The 17848-nt window shown below is 56.5% G+C and overlaps 1 protein-coding gene across 2 annotated transcripts in view; it reads right to left on the reverse strand.

The window, feature by feature from the left end:
• The window catches only part of NOL4L (nucleolar protein 4 like), a 31074-nt gene extending 15788 nt beyond the window's left edge, over positions 1-15286 (reverse strand). Inside the window, exons 1-2 of one of the 2 annotated variants that reach the window (XM_062588929.1) lie at positions 15226-15286; positions 8464-8605 (exon numbers count right to left, since the gene is read on the reverse strand). In XM_062588929.1, coding sequence (XP_062444913.1) covers positions 8464-8572 — 109 coding nt within the window. In that variant the 5' untranslated portion in view covers positions 8573-8605; positions 15226-15286. Of the gene's footprint in view, positions 1-8463; positions 8606-14854; positions 14966-15225 lie in introns of those variants that run through there. The other variant, XM_062588930.1, reaches the window with a different exon arrangement.
• Positions 15287-17848: the final 2562 nt, after the last annotated feature.

The raw sequence follows: 17848 nt of genomic DNA on the forward strand, positions 1-17848 counted from the left end.
CTCGGCCGCTCCTCGGCGGCGCCCAGCCCAAGGAGGCACGGCGGGAGCAAAATGGCTCCTTGGGCAGCGGCGACGGGGGAGGAGGGGATCAGTCACTTATTAAATGAATTAATCAGGGCTCAGCATTTTCATTTTGAAGAGGCTTCTGGATTATCCTTGATTTCTGTGACGCTGGATTTGCAGAGATCAGGAGGGGAAGGGGAGATTTCCAACACCTGCTCCCCGGGAGGTTTATGGCAGGGAAGTGGTGGGGTTTAACGTCTATGTCAGCGCAGGCCAACGCGCCGCTGTCCAAAGGCAGAATTAAAGATGAATGGGGCAAATTGTTCCTCCTCCTGTCACATCTCCAGAGTGAAGACAAAACCCTCTTTTGACTCGGAAAACAATGAGCTTATGTAAGAGCCAGCAGCCCACGGAAACCTCGCCGCAGCCCCGCACCGCCACGCCGGGGCCGGGGCCGGGCCGGGGCCCCGCGCCGCCCGGCACCGGGATAACCCGCCGGCGGGGCCGGAGGCGGCGGGGCCGGAGGCGGCGGGCTCGGCCGCTGCCCGCGGCCGGCAGCCCCGCGGCGGCTCCGGCTGCTCCCCCGGCCCCGGACCCCTCCGCCCGCGGGACGGGGAATACCCGCTTCCCACGCCGCGGCGTCACCAGCACGGGTTGGAGTTTTACATCTAGCTTTAAAACGACTGTCAAAAGTGTTCAAAGCATCCCACAGACGTCTGACTGTAACAACAGCCAGGAAGATGAAAAGTGCCATAAATTATTCACTCACAAAAGAGATGAGAAGGGGGAAGAAGGGGAGGAGGAAAGCCTGCAAAGGAGGGATACTTAATACAAATTAGAGAGACAGAGTGGGAACGGGGGGCCTCATGCGGGGCCACTGCTGGGAGGGAGAGCAGCATTAATTAGAGGCAAACGAGCAGCCCTCCCGGCCGCCTCCGCACCGGATAACCAGGAGCAAATTCCAGAGCAGGGCCCGGGCGGTGGCGGCGGCGGCCCCGCGCCGTGAGAGCCGCCCGCGGGAAGCCCGTCTTCTGTAGGTCCTGCCTGGCTGATTTCCTTCAAGATGCAGAAAAAAAATGTTCATGGGAGAAGCGGAGCAGTGGGGCTGGCCAGGATCCAGTTAAGGCGATCTATTTCCTGTCTTCCTTCGTTAATGCAAACCTCGTTATGTCCCAGACAAAGTGTCCATCCTCCAGCCTGCCTCCCCGGGTCTCTGTACTCGACCGGGGCCTTCAACGAGCCAGACATCTGCTAGGGCTGGGCACGATGTGTCTGCAGGCAAGTCCGGCCGGACAAGGGAGCGCTGTGCGGCCGGCGCTCCCTCCGGCGCGCCGCGTGAAAGGTGTCTCCCGGCGCCGTCTCCCAGCCCGCGCCGCCCCCGCGCGCCGCTCGGCTCTGCTGCCGGGCTGGCTTTGCTGCACAGCCAGAGGGAGCAGCTCGCCAGAGCACCACGATTTCACCGCTCCGGGCCTCCATGACGGACATTTTCCCGTGCTCCGAGGCTCGGGAGCTCGTGCTGCAGAAGGAGCGTCGCAGCGAGCGTGCGCTTCCGCTTGGTTTTCCTTTTTCCTTACGAATGCAGTAAGGAAGCTTTACCTTTAGATTTGTTTTAGCAAGCCAGAGCGCCCGTTCCTCTCCGAGCCGGTTCAGGAGTGCCCCGGGCAGCCTCTGCCTTGGCGGCGAGGCGGGGGAGGCGGCGGTGCGGCGCGGGAGACCAAGCCTCTCATTGTGGCTGCTGCCGGCAGCAACCCGGATGCAGCGGCGGGGAAGGCTGGCTGCAGCCCGGCGCTGCCTCTCCCTGTGCCGAACGGGTTGGGTGGCTTTGGGCAGGGTTCACGGCAGGCCGGTGCCTCCAGCACGACCCCGCCACCGCCGCGAGCTGGCTGCGCTCGCCTCCGGCGGGAGCACGCAGGGTGGGCAGCCCCGGAGCGCAGGGTCGCCAGCCCGGAGCCGGGCCCTGCGCCCCAAGGGGCTGCGGGGCTTCGCCCTGCCGGTCCCTGCTCTCTCGTTCCGTGCAAAACACGCCAATTTGGGGAGCTCGAATAACCAGGGAAGGCAGGGGCACACTTGCTGCTCAACAGCCTGGTTAATCTCTCTGCCTGCTTAGGACCAGAGCCCAGCAGAAGCGCTGCTTCGTTTACAGCTAGCATGAATAAGGCCATCAGGCAGCCAGCCTGCCAGCTAGCCCGAAGAGCAGGAAGGAAGTCCTGAGCAGAGTTTAGATCAACGTGCTGGTGAAGCAGAGGACCTTTGGTATCTGCTCTGGATTTCCCAAGCTTGCAGCAGGAAAGGCCTCAAAAGCTTCCAGCTATCCAAAAGAAGCTGGAACAAAGTTGTTTATTGTTAGAGAAGGCCTTTGGCATAGGAAAAGCAGATGCACCCCTGAAAGAAGTAACACTCCTGGAGAAGGAGTGCAATGAGCTCAAGACAACTCTAGCAGGGTAGGGAGGCAGCCTGCTGATCTCTGCTGCCAGGACGCCTGCTGGGATACTACCTCCCTCCCAGCGCTCCGCGGGCAACCACTGACCCACCTACAGCAACGGCAAACCCCTGAAACGAAAGCTGGAAAAGAGCTAGGTCAGTCTCAGCCTTTCAGATGGGCTTTGAAGAGTCGTTGAGGCCTACTTCCACCCTGGGTCTGGGTTAGCTCCCCCGAGTCATGTGGGCGATGGTTATATAGGCTGCAGGAGAGAGGCCACTGCTTCCCTTAGAGAAGCTGGAGTGAGGGCTTTGTGCAGGAGAAGGTTGTGAGACTGAATGACTGGATGGGGGAGAGAGAGAGAAAATACACTAAAGAAAAGTAAGATAAGGTCGTCTTGCTGTTATAAAGTCTGAATATTGGTTCTATTTTTGTAAAGGGCTCTAAATGAGGGTTTCTGAGAGTGAAATCCTAGGCTGTTGGAGGAAACCCTGAAAACAATGAGAATTGTGCAGCCTGGAAAAAGCAAAGGAAAGGTGAATGTAGTCAGAGGTCATTGAACACCTCTTGCAAATGGCCAGTTATCGAAAAGTGACTGTAGTTTGTGAGAAGCTGAGTCTGCAGTCACTTCCCTTTGTCTGGAAAAGGCACATCTGTGTTTTCCCCGGAGTAAGAAGTGTGACAGCTAAAGAAAGCCCCGGGCACGGAAAGGACCGGAGGAAAGGTGTGACACCCGATGCTGACTGGGATAAGTGACCCTGTTAACTTTGCAATGTGTCTATGTGGAGGAGGGTGCCGTTGCTCTAACGGTTGGGTATCAGTTGTCGGTGAGTCTGGACGGAGCAGGTGTGATGTGGGCGCGCTGGTTGCCCTGGAGGCTGAGCCCAGGTGCGAGGCTGCTGCTTAAAATCCTGTAAGTAGGAGCGGAACTTGCTGTACAAATACAGGTCCTGGTTTCTGGTGGATATGTTGCAAGATAACTGCCTTCCTTCACAGAAAGCACTCTCCTAAATCAGCGGTTTAGGGAACCTAACAACATGCAGTGCATCACAGTCATCTTGCCAAATAACGGTGATGTGACCACGAGCTGCAGGACACGTGCTAAAGCAGAAAAGGCATGAGTGTCTTGGGGCTGACTTGGTACCATCCCTGCTGTTATCACAGCAAGATGCCAAAAGGGGTTCATGTGCCCTACCTGCTCCGTGGAGGTGTACTGGGATAATGCCCCCGTACGTGTCCTTGCGAGTCCTCCCTGGAACACTTGCAGGGGAACTCCCTGAAGTCTCCGAGCCTCCCTCTGCCAGACAGTCTTGAAGGGATGCCCCTGAAGAGTGCACTCTTTCAGAGTTAAGTAGGTTAAGAAAGTCCTTTCTCCAAGGTCTGGATTAGTGACTGCTGTTCCTGGTGGTTAGGATCAGTCAACTGACACTGCCAGTCAAGTGAAGATTGTACTGAGAGACCCCAGCTGAAAGGGGATTTGCCCTAATATGGTGACATAAATCAACCCTGTGCCTCTGATGTAGAGAAACTTGATCTTACGCTCAAGAGCTTTCCCTCCTTTTTAAAGAGAACAGGCAGGGTGGGCAATCCCTTCCCAGGAGCTGGATGAAGTGTTGCCCCTGCATGATCATGCCTGTGATGGCCCTGCAGTGCCTATGGCTAAGGGAAGAGGGAGGAAATAAAATGTATTCTATTAGTAAGTGATGCTTAGGTGTCTTCTCCATTAGTTCGAGTGGTTTGTAATGTCATATATGCCGGTTTTGGGGGGCTTTGGTTTGTTGTTTTCTTTTTAAAGGCACTGCACTTACTGACAGATTACGATGTCCCAGTGCTAGGAGACTCCACTCCAGCCTAGCGTACCAGATGTCATATGTAATTGAGAGATTTCATTACGCTGCTCTCTACTGTGGATGTAGACAGGGTCTGACAGATGGAGACAGAACCAAAACCAAACTGAAGCTGTTCACGCATGAAGTGACTTAGGCAAGAAAGAGTGCTAGGAGTCTGGGATCCGTGTTCAACCGGAAACAGGCAGGGCTGCTGTCGGAGAAGGCGAATGGTGCAGGGGAACACTGAGACATGTGGTGCTTTCAGGCTCTTTTTGTTGCTCCGAATGCGTGCTGGCTCCCACAGATGTGTCCCTCCAGGATGTCCTGCACAATAGCTCAGCTTCGGTAGTAACACGTTCATGTTGATCTTGCTACAGCTCTGGGTATCCACTCACTTCCTGCTGGGCCACTTACGATGTGAGTAACATCCTAGTGGGGAAGGGACATTGAAGAGACCTTCACATTTTCCATTCTGGGGCCAGCAGGATGAGTAACAAAGAAGAAAATGGAAGGAGCTGGTTCGTAGGGCTGTGTTTTTGTTGCAGCCACTGCTAAGAACTAGCATGTGCACCGTGCGTCCCTGCATCACACTGCTGCTCAGCAGACAGAGCAATAAACCCAAGCTGAACCCCATCTCTGCTGCCAGCGCTCTCCAGACTGTGTCTTTGTTATCCCTTACCTCCAAAGTCATTAGATCTAATTGGTTCCCTTTGCTGTTCCAAAGGTTGACACTGTTTGCAGCATGGTTATACCAGGCCAAGGTTTCTGGGCACTGGGACAAAATAAGGTGTTGGTTTTCATCTGAGCTGCTTTTCAGCTCTCTGAAGATTTACCAGATAACTGTGTATTAAAGCATGGGACAACTCTCTCTTGCTCACCTGCCTCTCTGAATTTTATACTGCTATGCTCGTATGTCATGTGAGAATACTTGCTCCTCGCAGGCTCTAAAAGACCTGAAGTTGGTACTTCAGAACTTTAAACGAGACTTTCTTGATAAGTGTGTCAAATGGTTTTGACATACTGCTATCCAAATAGGAAACTCTTCATTAAAATTTTGTATTTTAGGAAGATTTTCACATAAAATGTATTCCAAGCATCTTTATTGTGAAATGACAGCAGAAGAGAGTGATTCAGAGACTGGAAAAGATTTCCAGAGGGAGTAGAGTGGCTGCTACAGAGGGCAGGAATTGTGGTGTCTTTGGGATGTTTTGGAGCACCACAGAAGGAAGAAAGATAAAAGCATGAGGCAAGTCAAAGCAGGGAAGAGGGATTTCACACAGTGCTCCAATGGACTGGGGATGAGAGCAGGGAAAATACGCTCTCCCAGAAGGATCTTGGGGCAGCCGTTCTGCTCTGCCAACTGCTGCAGCCAGGCACGCAAACTTCTAGCCTAGTGTCACCTCCTAACTCAATACTGTAGTCAATGTTAGACCTGGAAAATAAGCATTCCTGACTGGAATAGCACAGGGTGTAGCTGGCCCCCCCACAGCTACTGGAGACTCGGCGCCGGTGTGCCACTCACCCAGTCCCAGTGCAGCCGGGTGAGGAGCAAGGCTCGGCATGGGAGGTGCCAGGGCCCTTCAGAGGTGGGAGCAAGGCTGCAGCTCCAAGTGGCTCCTCTGCGGCATGGTGGGCAGGTCCATCCTGAGCTCTGGCATCTAAACACACTACAGCTGATCATCTGGCAATCCTTCTGGAGGAGCAGGAGTGGAATGGGCCTGGGCACTGGGCAGCCCTGGGAGGGTAAAGTGGATCAATATCTGGTTTTGGCATGAACAGAGCACTTGCACTGCTGTGACTTGTGTTGCTCAGTGCAGTGTGTCCCGGCCAGCAGAGCTCCACGGAACTAGCATGGCTTTCAAGTGTTGGTCACTCCTATGTAGTTGATTTTCCAGGAAGTGTCTTGTAATGTATGGCCTAAATAAGTCTGTGTGAACAAGGTAAAATACATTTTCTCCTAAAACAGAGCATTCATGGGCTGAGAGAAGAGGAAACTGAAGAGTGCTCAGCACTAATTCATGCATATTCACTTCCCTGCTCCACTAATTTGCCTCTTCTCTTGCGACATGATGCTCTCTCTCTGCTCCATGCTTCCCTCCTTCTAGCTGCCAGTTGCTTTCCTGGGTCACCTTTTTCTTGTGCCTCTCCCTTGCTCAGGTCATGACATTGTTCCTTCTTCCACTCGCTTGCATGCCTCAGCCCCCAATAGGTGCATTGGCTGACAGAAGGATTGATTCAAGTTTTGCATCCCAGTGGCATTAGCCTGTATTTTAGAACTTCAACACATGACACGAACCATGGATATTCATGAGGATGATAAGCCTGGACTCCTTTTATTCAGTCCAATAACGTATTCCCTGAAGTCTGAGAGTCTAATGGAAATCACAATGCCTGGCTTCTAGATGAAGGGTGTTGTTAACAACCCCCAGGTTAGCTTGCTTATTCCTTGACTCCACCACTTCTGAATGGCCAAGGTCTACCTACTTCAGCCCTCTTCTGATCCATGTGAGAATACTGAGATACCTGCACTCCTCACAAAGAGGACCATTTGCGCCTTATTAAGCTCACTAATGAACCTCACCAAAGAAATTACAGAAGCCAAGAAGGGCTCCAAAGAGGGTATCTGCTTTTGAAGAAAAAAGTCACAGGGCGTGAAAAATTGGAACCATTTCCTAAGAGGGCAGAGAGACAGGATTTAGCTTCAGTGAGAACATCCTGATTTGCCTAAAGGCCTGAGTCCCCTATTAAATTACTGTCCTGTTGAATAATATAAAATTGAGCGAAGGGATTAGAACTATGTCATTCTAGGTCGTAAAAGCAACTGGAATTCATTGGTATGGGATAAACTACAAGGCTGAAATATTTTGTTAGCAGCATGGTAGAGCACCGGGGATATGGGAATACCTTGGCACAGACACTGGTACGAAAGGCGGTGCTCCCTGGCAGTGGTGTTTGCAGACTCTTCCACCAGTCCACTGCATGTACAGCCTGGTCCCTAAGAACCAAACTCTTCTGCAGTGGGTTTGGTTACAGCTGTGTTACCATCAAAATGCCCTTCCTGCTACAGCAGGAGTGGCCTAAATACAGTGTCCTGTACAAGCAGAAGTACTTTAGGCGGCCTGTTTCACCAGATGAGGACATGGTGCAGGCAGACAGGTTTCACATCCTCACTTGGGCTGCTTGACTCCTGGGCTGGTGCTGATATTTTTAAAAACAACAGTTTCTCAAAACTGCAGATTTGCAATAGAAACCGAAGTGGCCACAATGCACTGGAATAAAGAAAGCAGCACGGCACCATCGCTGCCTCTGGCCACACAAGTGGCTAAAAGCCACCCCAGGGAGACCTGCCAGTACAAAAGCCCTTTCTTTCCTCTGGGGTGGTTTTCCAGGCCCCTTTCTTAAAGCAACACTGACCCAATCCGAGTTGTCCCTTGACTACTCTGCTCCCTTCCTGCTCTTCCAGCAGCCTCTGTACTGGAGACAATGAGGGATTCAACCTCTTGAGCAAAAGCTGAGTAACAGTCTAACTACCAAATCCTTCCAAGCATCACGGAGATGAACTCTGACCCGAACTCATACTTCTACCACTTATTTACTTGCTCATTTTTTTAAACTAGCATGTTTCACAGAACTAGCACAACATCTCTTTTCACCAAATGCTTCTTCCCACCCACCACATGTGCCTCACCTTCGACCCCTTCTAACTACCTGCCCCAAGCAGGGAAACACCCCCTGACCCTCCGGTGGGCTCACTGCTCTCAGTCATTACTGATTATACGTTTTTGCCTTGGGGAGTCAAGCATACTGTCTGAGGTGTAGCTTTCTGAACATGGAAAGCTGTGATCTGTATTGCAAAGCGACACAACCCTTTGGAGATGGTCGATCTGTAACTCAGGACTTCACAAAGGGAAACTATAACCTGACACCTTACAATAGGGTTTGGTAAACTCCCTCTGGAGGTGCTGAGACGGAGTCCCCACACAAGTACCGTCAGCACAAAGGTTGGGAAGGGCCTATCCGAGCAGGAGCCAACAGGCTAAATGGGAAGTAGTGCTGTTAATAAGCCTATGCTGATATGAAATCCATCCTGCAGGTGGGACACCTGATCAGAAAGGGCTGGTTAATGTTTAATAAGTCACAAAAACATCTCGTGTCAGACTCATAGCTCTTCCTACCCGCTCGTCCTGCGTGCCGACGGCCCGAGGCACTCACCGTCCTCCTGGCTGTGCAGGTTCTGCGGGCTGCGCATGCTCTCGTCCTGGCTGGGGCTCAGGCTGGAGTTCAGGTGCTGGTCAGCTGAGATCCATGTGGAGTCATTCATATCAAAGTCCTCGCTGCTCACCGATGTCTCATCCTAAAAACAAGCAGGAAAGAGTTAACTCATGAAGGCTATTTTCTTTCCTTATTTCTCTGGCTTTAACAGCTTCTGACCATGGTCCTTCTGGGCGGGCGAAGCCAGCAGCTCCTGCACCCCCAGGAAAACTTGGTCATCTCTTGCCGCTTCAGGACACTTAAAACCAGCCCTTCCCGATGTGCTCTGGGATAGGTAGCATTTCCCCAGCGGAGAACTCCCGAGCTCTGCTTCCTGCCTGAAGACGTGCCTGAGCAATGGCACTGTCTGTAATTGAGGACAATTAGAAAGCGCTCGCATCCTGTAGGAGCGGATGGCTGAGCCCTGGAGTTTACCCTTTAATCTCCATCCACACCAGCATGTTTCTGGCAAGCAAGCAGCGTGTGGGAGGTGAGGACAGGGTGCAACTCTATTAAAACGGCTCTGTAAAATGTCTCAGACTTTTTTGAGATCAAATTATCTACTGCAACAGGAAGTACCAATGGAGTAACGCTGCTAGTGGACAACAGGAGTGTCTGGTGGTGTAAATCTGGGTAGCAACAATGATTTCCTAAGACGTTATTAGCTGCCTGACGCTGCAGAAAAGGCACCTGTGGCATAGCCCTGCCGCTACGGAACTGCTCCGCCGGCCTCCCCTGACGAAGGGGCTGTGTCAGCAGCGGGAGACCCCCAGGGGCCCGGGCCAGTCGAGCCGGGGGCGTCGGAGCCTGCGCCGTGCTCGGGGCAGGTACTGCCTCTACGCCCGACCACGACCAGCGCCGCGCACCTTGGGAAGGGGCTGTGGGAGCAAGGGCTGGTTTCCTCCCACGGCAATTCCTCCCAGTGTCCCTGCTCAGGCAGCAGCGAGCAGGGACCGCACCATCTCCGGCAGGGAGAACCTACCCGGCAGCGCCGGCGACTTCCCCGTGGCATAGATTACATTCCTCTCTCCCACTCCTGCAGCTGAAAGGACATTTTCTCTCCCTCTCTCTCCCTCTCCCTCCTCTCTAACCTTTACAGTACTTCGAGACACAGCCCTTGGATAGCTTCCAGAGCCGGAAAGGTCAGCCACAGGATTTCAAAATCATCATCATAAAGGCAGCACTGAGGTTCTGAATGAAAGGAGGGGCTGAGGGACCTCCCAGAGCTGAACTTCCCAAACGCACAGCCATGAAGGAAGCAGATACGTGTCCCCGTATTAACACGTTCCCGCTAATGATTCCTTTATCTGCCCTCCTCCCCCCGGCTTGCCTCCCAGAGTAAGGGCCAGTGCCCACAGCCAGCACTGCAGCACAGAGGGGAACATCCAAAATGCTTTCAGCTCTGCTTTCCTTTGAAGCAATATTTTTTGTTTTGTTTTGTTTTAATCACCGGCCCCTAGACGAAATGCAATCCCCACTCCCTTTTCTGGTAAGAAGCAATTGGTAAGAGCCCCCTCCAACGTACGTCTGTGCCTCATAAAATCTGCCCCGTCTCGCCACCTCTGGCTGACTCCTTTTTGTGTGTGAACAAATGGCCTTAAAACCAGGTTTGGGCTTTCTCTCCCCTTTCCTCGTCCCTGCAGACACAGCTGCTCGCTCGGGGCAGGAACTGCGGGACCTGGCTCACGCCTCCCCCACCTTCCTCCTTCCCTCCCAGCCGAGATGTGCCTCACGGGGAGTTTCCTGGAATTTACAGCTTGTGCAACCCAGCTCGGGACAGCGGCAATAGCCCCCGCGCGCCCGCCCGCCCGCCCGCCGCAGGTACGCGCAGCGGCCCGCCAGCGCTCCCGGCCGCGTGCCCCGCGGCGGGCAGAGCTCGCGCTCGCGCCGCGCTGGGGCGGAGCGGGAGACTCGCGAGGCCGCTGGCAGCGGGTCCTCGTCTCGGCTAGGGCCGAGAGCGCTGCCCGGCACGCCGGCCGCGACGCGACTCTGCCTCTCCAGAAACTCCATCTTGCACTTCCAGCAACAGCGCTACAAAGGTCTCTCTGTTGCAAACTATATACAGCGTCTTTACTGCAAGCGTTTTCAGGGACCCAGCCACCCTAATATCTGGCCTTCTTCACAAGGCTTATTCAAGATTACTGTTGGAGCTTAAGAGACAAATGCAAATGCCAAGGTCCTTGCTGCCCACGGTCTATCACCTGCCCGGCAGTAACACGAAGAGACTGGGGAGCGATTTTCTGAAAACGTCTGGCCCAGGCATGTCTTCTGCAGGGTTCGAACTGCACAGGACATCCAGCCTCAGCACCCAAATCTTAATCCACGAGACATCATGCTCTACACACATTTGTACATGTTAGAAAAATCAGTGTCTTACATACACATGCCTTGTAAAATGCTTTAGGAATGCACACAGCTCTTTCTAGGTGCAATGCTATCAGCCCATGATTGGAAAAGCTTTGGATATCAAACAACAAACCAATCACTATAAATGACTCGGGTCAAATAAGGCTGTCACACATTTACAAGTCTGTGATACAACCATCGGGAGAAAGAGCGTGCTACTGATGTGGAACCCTGTCAAGCAATCCCGTCTCCATTAATACGCTGTCACCCTGCGCTCTTCAGCCAGGGCCTTCTGCTTTGCAGCACTAACACCCTTGTCTAAGATGCTAACAGGATAAATTTCCTGGCAATGCATGGGTCCAGCAGCGTAGCCCACTTTAAAGAAATGCAAAGCTAATAATGAAGAATAATATGCAATAATATGCAAAGCTAATAATAAAGAAATGCAAAGCTGACAATGACAGTACGGTGCACGCTTTTGTGATAGCTCCCTGAAGCAGCATCCTAACTCGCGGTGTGAAAGGCCTGTGGGCAGTCTGCTACAGCTGCGCCCAAGTGGCTCTGCCCTGGGAGCTCTTTACACCTTCCTGCTCTTCCCTAAACCAAGAGAAAGGCCAGACTCGTGGGCGTTTTTTTTGCTGATTATCCTGCTAACACTGGTTGTTCAGCAGCTCAAACTGCCCCTCGGCTGCATCCTGTGGCTACTGGCTGGGGTGGGGCTCCAACGCCGCGGGCGCGAACCCCCTCGGGAGAGGGTCCTGCTGGAGCCTGCAAGGCCCCGAGCTTCGCGCCTTCCTCGCGCTGCCCACCGCTGCCCGCGGCGCGCGGCTCCTGGTGCCGGCAACGACCCCACCGACGTGCGGCCCGGCCAAGCGCTGCCCTCGAGCACCGAATCTCCCAGCCATGACTCCAGCAAGAGCTTTTGCTTCAGGTTACCCGAGAAGTAGGATTTTCCTGTCTGCTGGTCACAGCACAGGGTGCTTTCTGGGGTGAAAACCGAGGAAATCAGAGTGAGAGCAGAATAGCTGACTGGGTGGGCAGCTCTTAGTTTTCCCTGAATGCCAACAACCTGGCTGAACACGGAGCCCCAGACGGGCTCCACTACCCGATGAGACACGGAAGCATTTCTGAACAGTAGCAACAGCCACGACTCGGAGCAATACGGTAAATCTAATCTACCCTTCCACCCTCTTTTGGCTTGCGAGTCAGGCAGCTCACTCTCTTTCCTCTCTGGGCTCTCAGGAGAATTCTCTCTGCTAATTTCTTCTTTCCTGTAAACAAACTTCAAATGAAACTTTCATTAGAAAATAGAGCACAATCCATTACCAGCGCCTGTCTCAGGACTTGCTGCCTTTTCCCCACTTCCATGCCACTCATGCCACAGATGAAAGTGATAGTGCCTGCCCGCCCCGGCTAGCACAGAGCCTCTCTCCTAACCTCAGCACTGTCGCGGCTGCCCTCCTCCTTCCTGCCTTTCCTAACTCTCCGGAGAGATCTTCTCACCCTGCAGTAAAGTCCCATCGCTTTGTTCCTAACGTTCAAGGGATTGAGCGATCAAGGGTCATGCAATGTGCGTGCAGCTCCTCTTTTGAAAGGGGAAGTCGGATCCTGCTGGTGCATTCACAGGCCACACCCAAATATCGGAGCAGGACTCCAGGCAGAGCCCAGGGTTTGGAAAAACAACATCCCTGCTCCTCTCCTTATCTACAGTCCAATATTCACAGCTGCTCTGCAGACACTCTCAGCCAGTATTTTCCAACTGGCAAAGGCAGACACTCGCGTGTGCGGAGCTAACACTCCGCATTTCTGCCCCACTTTTCATTCACGAAGCTTCAAGCACTTTGTATGCACTCATGTGCTAAGCCTCACAACTTTCCTCCGAGTTAGAGAAGTATTCTTCCTATTATAGAGCTGAAAAAACGAGAGTACTGGCAACTGCACTGCTTGGTCCAAGAACACAGCGAGTGGGTGACGGATCCAGGAACAGAATCAAGACCTCCAGGCTGCAATGCTTTAATTGCTAGACAATGTTTCTTCACCAACGGTTCTCGCCCGCTCTTGGAGAAGAACCTCCCATGCTGCGGGCTGAAACAGGGCAGGGGTGGAAAGCTACTCTTACAACTGTATCTCGTAAATATATGCAAGGCTATCGGTAACCTGCTTATTTTACAAGCGGGCTCAGTTTCTCAGGGACTGGTTTGCCAGCATCTCCAGCCACTTACACACTCTGCCACACACTAAATATTCCAGGGTCTAATTCTCAGCGTAGTTTACTTTCGGAGGCCTTTTACTTTAAAACGTATCCTTTTGTGCCACAGCCTGCTCTCCCGATGGGATTTCTTTCCGCGGAGCGGAAAACCAAGGCCGCGTGAGCCAAACCGGCACGCACCGCGCCACCTTTCCAGGACGCAGCCCCGCCGCGCCGCTCGCCAGGAGCGGCTGTGTTTTCAGAATCAACAAAAGGCAATGCCCAAGCGCCGGCCCCGCCGCCCCGCGCTACCTCCGTGCCGGCAGCAGCCTGCCCGGCGAGGCGGCCCCGCCGGCGGCCCGAGCAGCCACCAGCCAGGTAGCCTCATCCCCGAGTCAGCAGCTGTTTAAACCCGGCCCTCCGAGCATGCCAAGAAGGTATTGAACCAGATTTGACCCTAACTTAACCAGTTCAGCGCACAGAAAGGCTTACTAATGGAACATAAAACACTTCAGGTCAAAGATTGATACTGTAGCGGCAAATACTACCGCGGCCATTGCTTCCAAGAGCCCGAGAAGCGCCGAGCGCAACGGGGAACGCGCCGCCGCGGCGCGGGCCAGCCGTCACGGCGCTGCCCGCTCTCGCCTGCCGCTCGCACCCCGAACGAAACACCCCGGACGCTCCCTGCGCCACGCTACTTACAGCGCATCTGCATTTACTGTAATTTCTGCTATTTTCTACAGGACTTGGGGAAAAAAAAAAAAAAAAACTACGGGATTTGTTAGTTTGGCCCAAAGGGTAAGGGAGTTAATTTAAGAGGTGAACACAAGCAGGGAGGAGGAAGGGGGGGATAACCATCCCCCCCTTTTCTAAGATCGGTCCTTCGGGGCTGGAGGGGGGGAGCCCCCAAAGACTGGTCCTGGTGCTCAGCAGTGCAAGGGTATTGCCTGGTCGAGAGCTGCGCTGATCGAAGCAGCATCCAGGCAACCCCTTCCCAGACTTTCTGTCCCGCAGGCTGGACAAACCCCGCCAGTGCTCTTGCTGTTCATCGGGGAGGTGCTGAACACAGGGTTTTAGTGTGCTGTGAGGGAGCCCTGAACATCCCAGGCAGCTACAGCTACTGCTAGGCAGCCTTGCACCGAGCCTTAAAATATCTGTCGGAGAAACTGCCTTTCCGCCAGCCTTCAAAGAAACAGAACTCGGTCAAAATCAAGCAAGCACTGGATTTTATATGCAAGGACGCGATTAAGTCTTAATTCCTCCTTGCCAACAAACTGTTCGGTATGAAAGGGCACTTCAGCCCTCCGAGAGCCCAGCAGACCACGCTCAGCCTGTCATCGAGCTGGTACGCGGCTTTTAGGGGGGTCCTGCCCGACCGCTCCGCAGTTCGCAGCAGAAGGCGCCGTGCAGAAGCACTCGGGGTTTAGCGGCCGGTTGTTTTCGCGGCGGCTTGACCACGGGGCGCCGGAGGGGTTTCGCTGCTGCTGCCGCTGCTGTTGTTGTTGTTTTTGGTGCGAGGGGGACGCGGTCTCCGAGCGGAGCTCGGCGCGTGTCTTTCCACGCCCCTGCCCACATGGGCTGGGAGCACAACAATGCGGCGCCGGGCACCCGGGAGCCCCGCGCGGGGGGCGGCCCGGCCCGGCCCGGCCCGGCCCGGCCCCGGCCCCCGCGCTCCCGGGCCGCCGCCGCCCGCCCCGCTATCTGTAAATAAATAGATCCGCGATGCAAATCTGTCTGAGCATGTGTGCAAATAGCTCCGGCGCTGGCACACGGGGGGTTCGGCGTGCAGCAGGGATTGACACGTAAGTAGGGCTTTACCTCGAGGGAGAAAGCTATTTCCAGCGCAATCCCCCGCCCGGGGCGCGGGCGAGCGGCGATGGCGGCGCGGCGCGGGGCGGCGAGCGGGGCCGGTGCCCGGGAATTAATGGGGCCGGAGCGCTCCCACCGCGCTGCCTCCTCCCACTTTCTTTCTGTGCTTTTGTGCTCTTCCGGGGAAGGGGGAGCCGCGCTCCCGAGCGGCGAAGGACGCGCTAACCTTAACCCTCCTCCGGGCGCCGCGCTCCCGGCGACGCCGCCGGCAACTTCCCGGCGAAGCGGCGCCCGCCGCCCCCCGCCGAGTTTCGGAGCGGCCGAGCGGCGCGGCCGCCCGCCTCCCCCCGCCGCCGCCCGCCGCCGCCGCCGCCGCCTACCTGGTGCGGGGCCCGGGCCCTGCCGGCCTGCGCCAGCCCGGCGGCGCGGGAGGGACGCGGGGCCGCGGGGCGGGGGCCGGCGCTGGCGGCGCTCCGCAGAGGCTGACAGCCAGCTGCTGCCCGGGGAGAGGGGCCGGCGCTGCGGAGCGCGTCACTCCCGGCTCCCGGGGGGGCCGGGCCGGGCAGGCGGGGGGGCGCGCGGCGCGGCGCGGCCGCGGGCGGAGCGGAGCGGAGCGGAGCGGAGCGGAGCGGGGGAAGGGGAGCGGGGCGGCGGGGGGCGGGCGCAGCGGGCCGGGCGCGGCGGGGGCGCGGCGGGGAGGGCGGCGGAGGGCGCTTCCTCCGGGAGCCAGAGACAATGTCCGGGCCGGGCGCCTGCTGGAGAGCGCGGGGAGCGCGCGCCCGGCTCGGCTCGGCCCGGCCCGGCCCGGCTCGGCTCGGCTCGGCTCGGCTCGGCTCGGCTCGGCCAGCCCAACCTGGCCCGGCTCAGTTCGGCTTGTCTCAGTTCGGCTCAGTTCAGCCCGACCTGGCTCGGCTCAGCTCGGTCCAGCCCAGCCCGGCCCATCCGCGCCCTGCTGCCCCCGCTCTGCACGACGCCCTGCTGGGCCGGGGTGCGGGTGCGGAGCCCCCCGGGGCGCGGGCCGAGCTGTCGCCCCGCGGGCCCCCGTCACCCCCCGTCCCCGCAGCCGCCAGCTCCGCCGGAGCCTTTTGTTTCCGCTGATTCCTCGCGCGGTGGCGGGAGCCGGCGTGGAGCCCGCTCCGAGCGGCACGGTCACGCCTGCCGCGGCCTCCGCTTCGGGCGCAGGGTCTCGCCCGCGCTGAAATCGGCAGCGCCGCGCCGGAGAGGCTCCCGGCCCGCAGCGGGTCCCGGGGCCGCGGTGCGCTGGCAGCGCGCGGTGCCCCGCGCCCGGCCGGGCCCCGCTGCGGCCGCTCGCGACCTCCCGGCTGCTGGGAGGCTGCAGCCCCGCGCCGCAGCCGCTCGCCTTCCCCTCCGCCCCGGCCCATCGCGCCTCTCCCGCTGCTCGTGCTCGTGAAGGAAATTTTTGCGAAATAAGCCAAATACCACCGATTTCGTGGCCGAGCCCGGGTAGGCCCGTGCCATCGCGGAGGATGCGAGCCGCCACGGTTGTGTTTATGGCGTGTTAGCACGGATGTCCAATTATCGTCTTTTCTATTTCAACGTTAACCATTTTGCTGCTGAGAAAAGCAGGCAAGGGGGAGGGTGAGGCGGGAGGATCCGCGGGGGCTCCGGACGGAGCGCGCGGCGGGAGCAGGTGCTGCTGCGAGGGAGGCATCGCTTCCCTCTTCTCCGGCCTCACCTGGAGCCCGAAGACCGAAGGGCCAAACCGGAGCCCCGGGGGTCTCCGGCCGCGCGAGGGCCGTGCCCAGCGCCGCTGCCCTGCGCTCCAGCTCCACCGCTGCCGCTCCTCCCCAGAGCTAAAATAAAATCGTGACCATTTAAGGTGAACAGGAGACTTGCCGTGGACCTCAGCGGAGCAGGCGTTAACCCCTTCCCACGGCCGAGCCCGGCTTGCGCCTCGCGCTCCCTTCGCGCGGCTTGCAGTCACTTCGGAGGGGCAGCGCCGGCGGGACGGCGCGGGAGGGGGGCAGGCCGGGCCCGTCCCGCGCCGCCTCGCCGCTCTCCTTTTACACTAAGTGCCTTTGTGTGGGCGACGCTAATCCACTTTGGAAACGGATTAACCTAAATTTCACGTAGCGTCGAACAGACGCGTCCGCGCGGGCGGAGGAGCGGCGGAGCCGCGGGGCAGCGGCGCGGACCCGACCCCCGGCGGGGTCGCTGCAGCCGCGAGCGGGGCCTGGAGCCCGGCAGCAGGGCGACCGCTGGCGCCGGCGCCCGGGGTCAGCGGCCGGCGGGCGCGGGGCTCGCGGCGCGAGGGGGCTGCCGCCAGCAGGCAGCCGGGAAAGCTTTCCAAAGCTCCTCGCGAAGTTCCCCTCGCGTGGGTATTTTTGGATTCAAATTATCTAGGGGGAAATAACTGGCAATTAGATAGGGAATCAGTAATAGTAATTTGTCAAGCTGTCAGGAAGAGGGGTAAGTGCCTTACGGGACTGCGTTTAGAAAAACAAAAACCATAATAAACCAGTACTACTGTTATTATATAATATATATAATACATATCAAATACATTATTTATAAGTCGCTTCCCTCCCTCTCTCCTTGCAATGCGTTCATTACTTCCAATCCCTGCAAATAATTTCACGTGGATACACAAACCAGGCCGTGCAGAAAGCCGGGGGCTCCGCGGCAGGCTGCGCTGCCCGGAGCAGGCAGCCAGCGGGGCCCTCGAGCTCGCACTACGTCCTCACCAGCTCCCTGCCCTAACTTCATAGCTGACCGTTTCGCAGTCTCTCTGCATACAAGATAACATACGAGATAATATAACATCTCTAAGAGTGTACTAACAATACCCTGACCTAATCTATCCTACTTTCATGCAGCAAAACTCTACAAGAACTAGGAGGACTCCTGTCAAATGCAGGAACAAACTGCATTTAAGCCACTTTATAGAAGCTTAATCGAATAGATACGCTGTTGATTAATGTAGGCACAGCGATCTAGCGGCGAGAGCAAGGGGCTGGACAGCGGAAGGATCCTGGCTATCAC

Source organism: Rhea pennata, chromosome 16, assembly GCF_028389875.1.
Source record: "Rhea pennata isolate bPtePen1 chromosome 16, bPtePen1.pri, whole genome shotgun sequence".
Taxonomy (NCBI): Eukaryota; Metazoa; Chordata; class Aves; order Rheiformes; family Rheidae; genus Rhea; species Rhea pennata.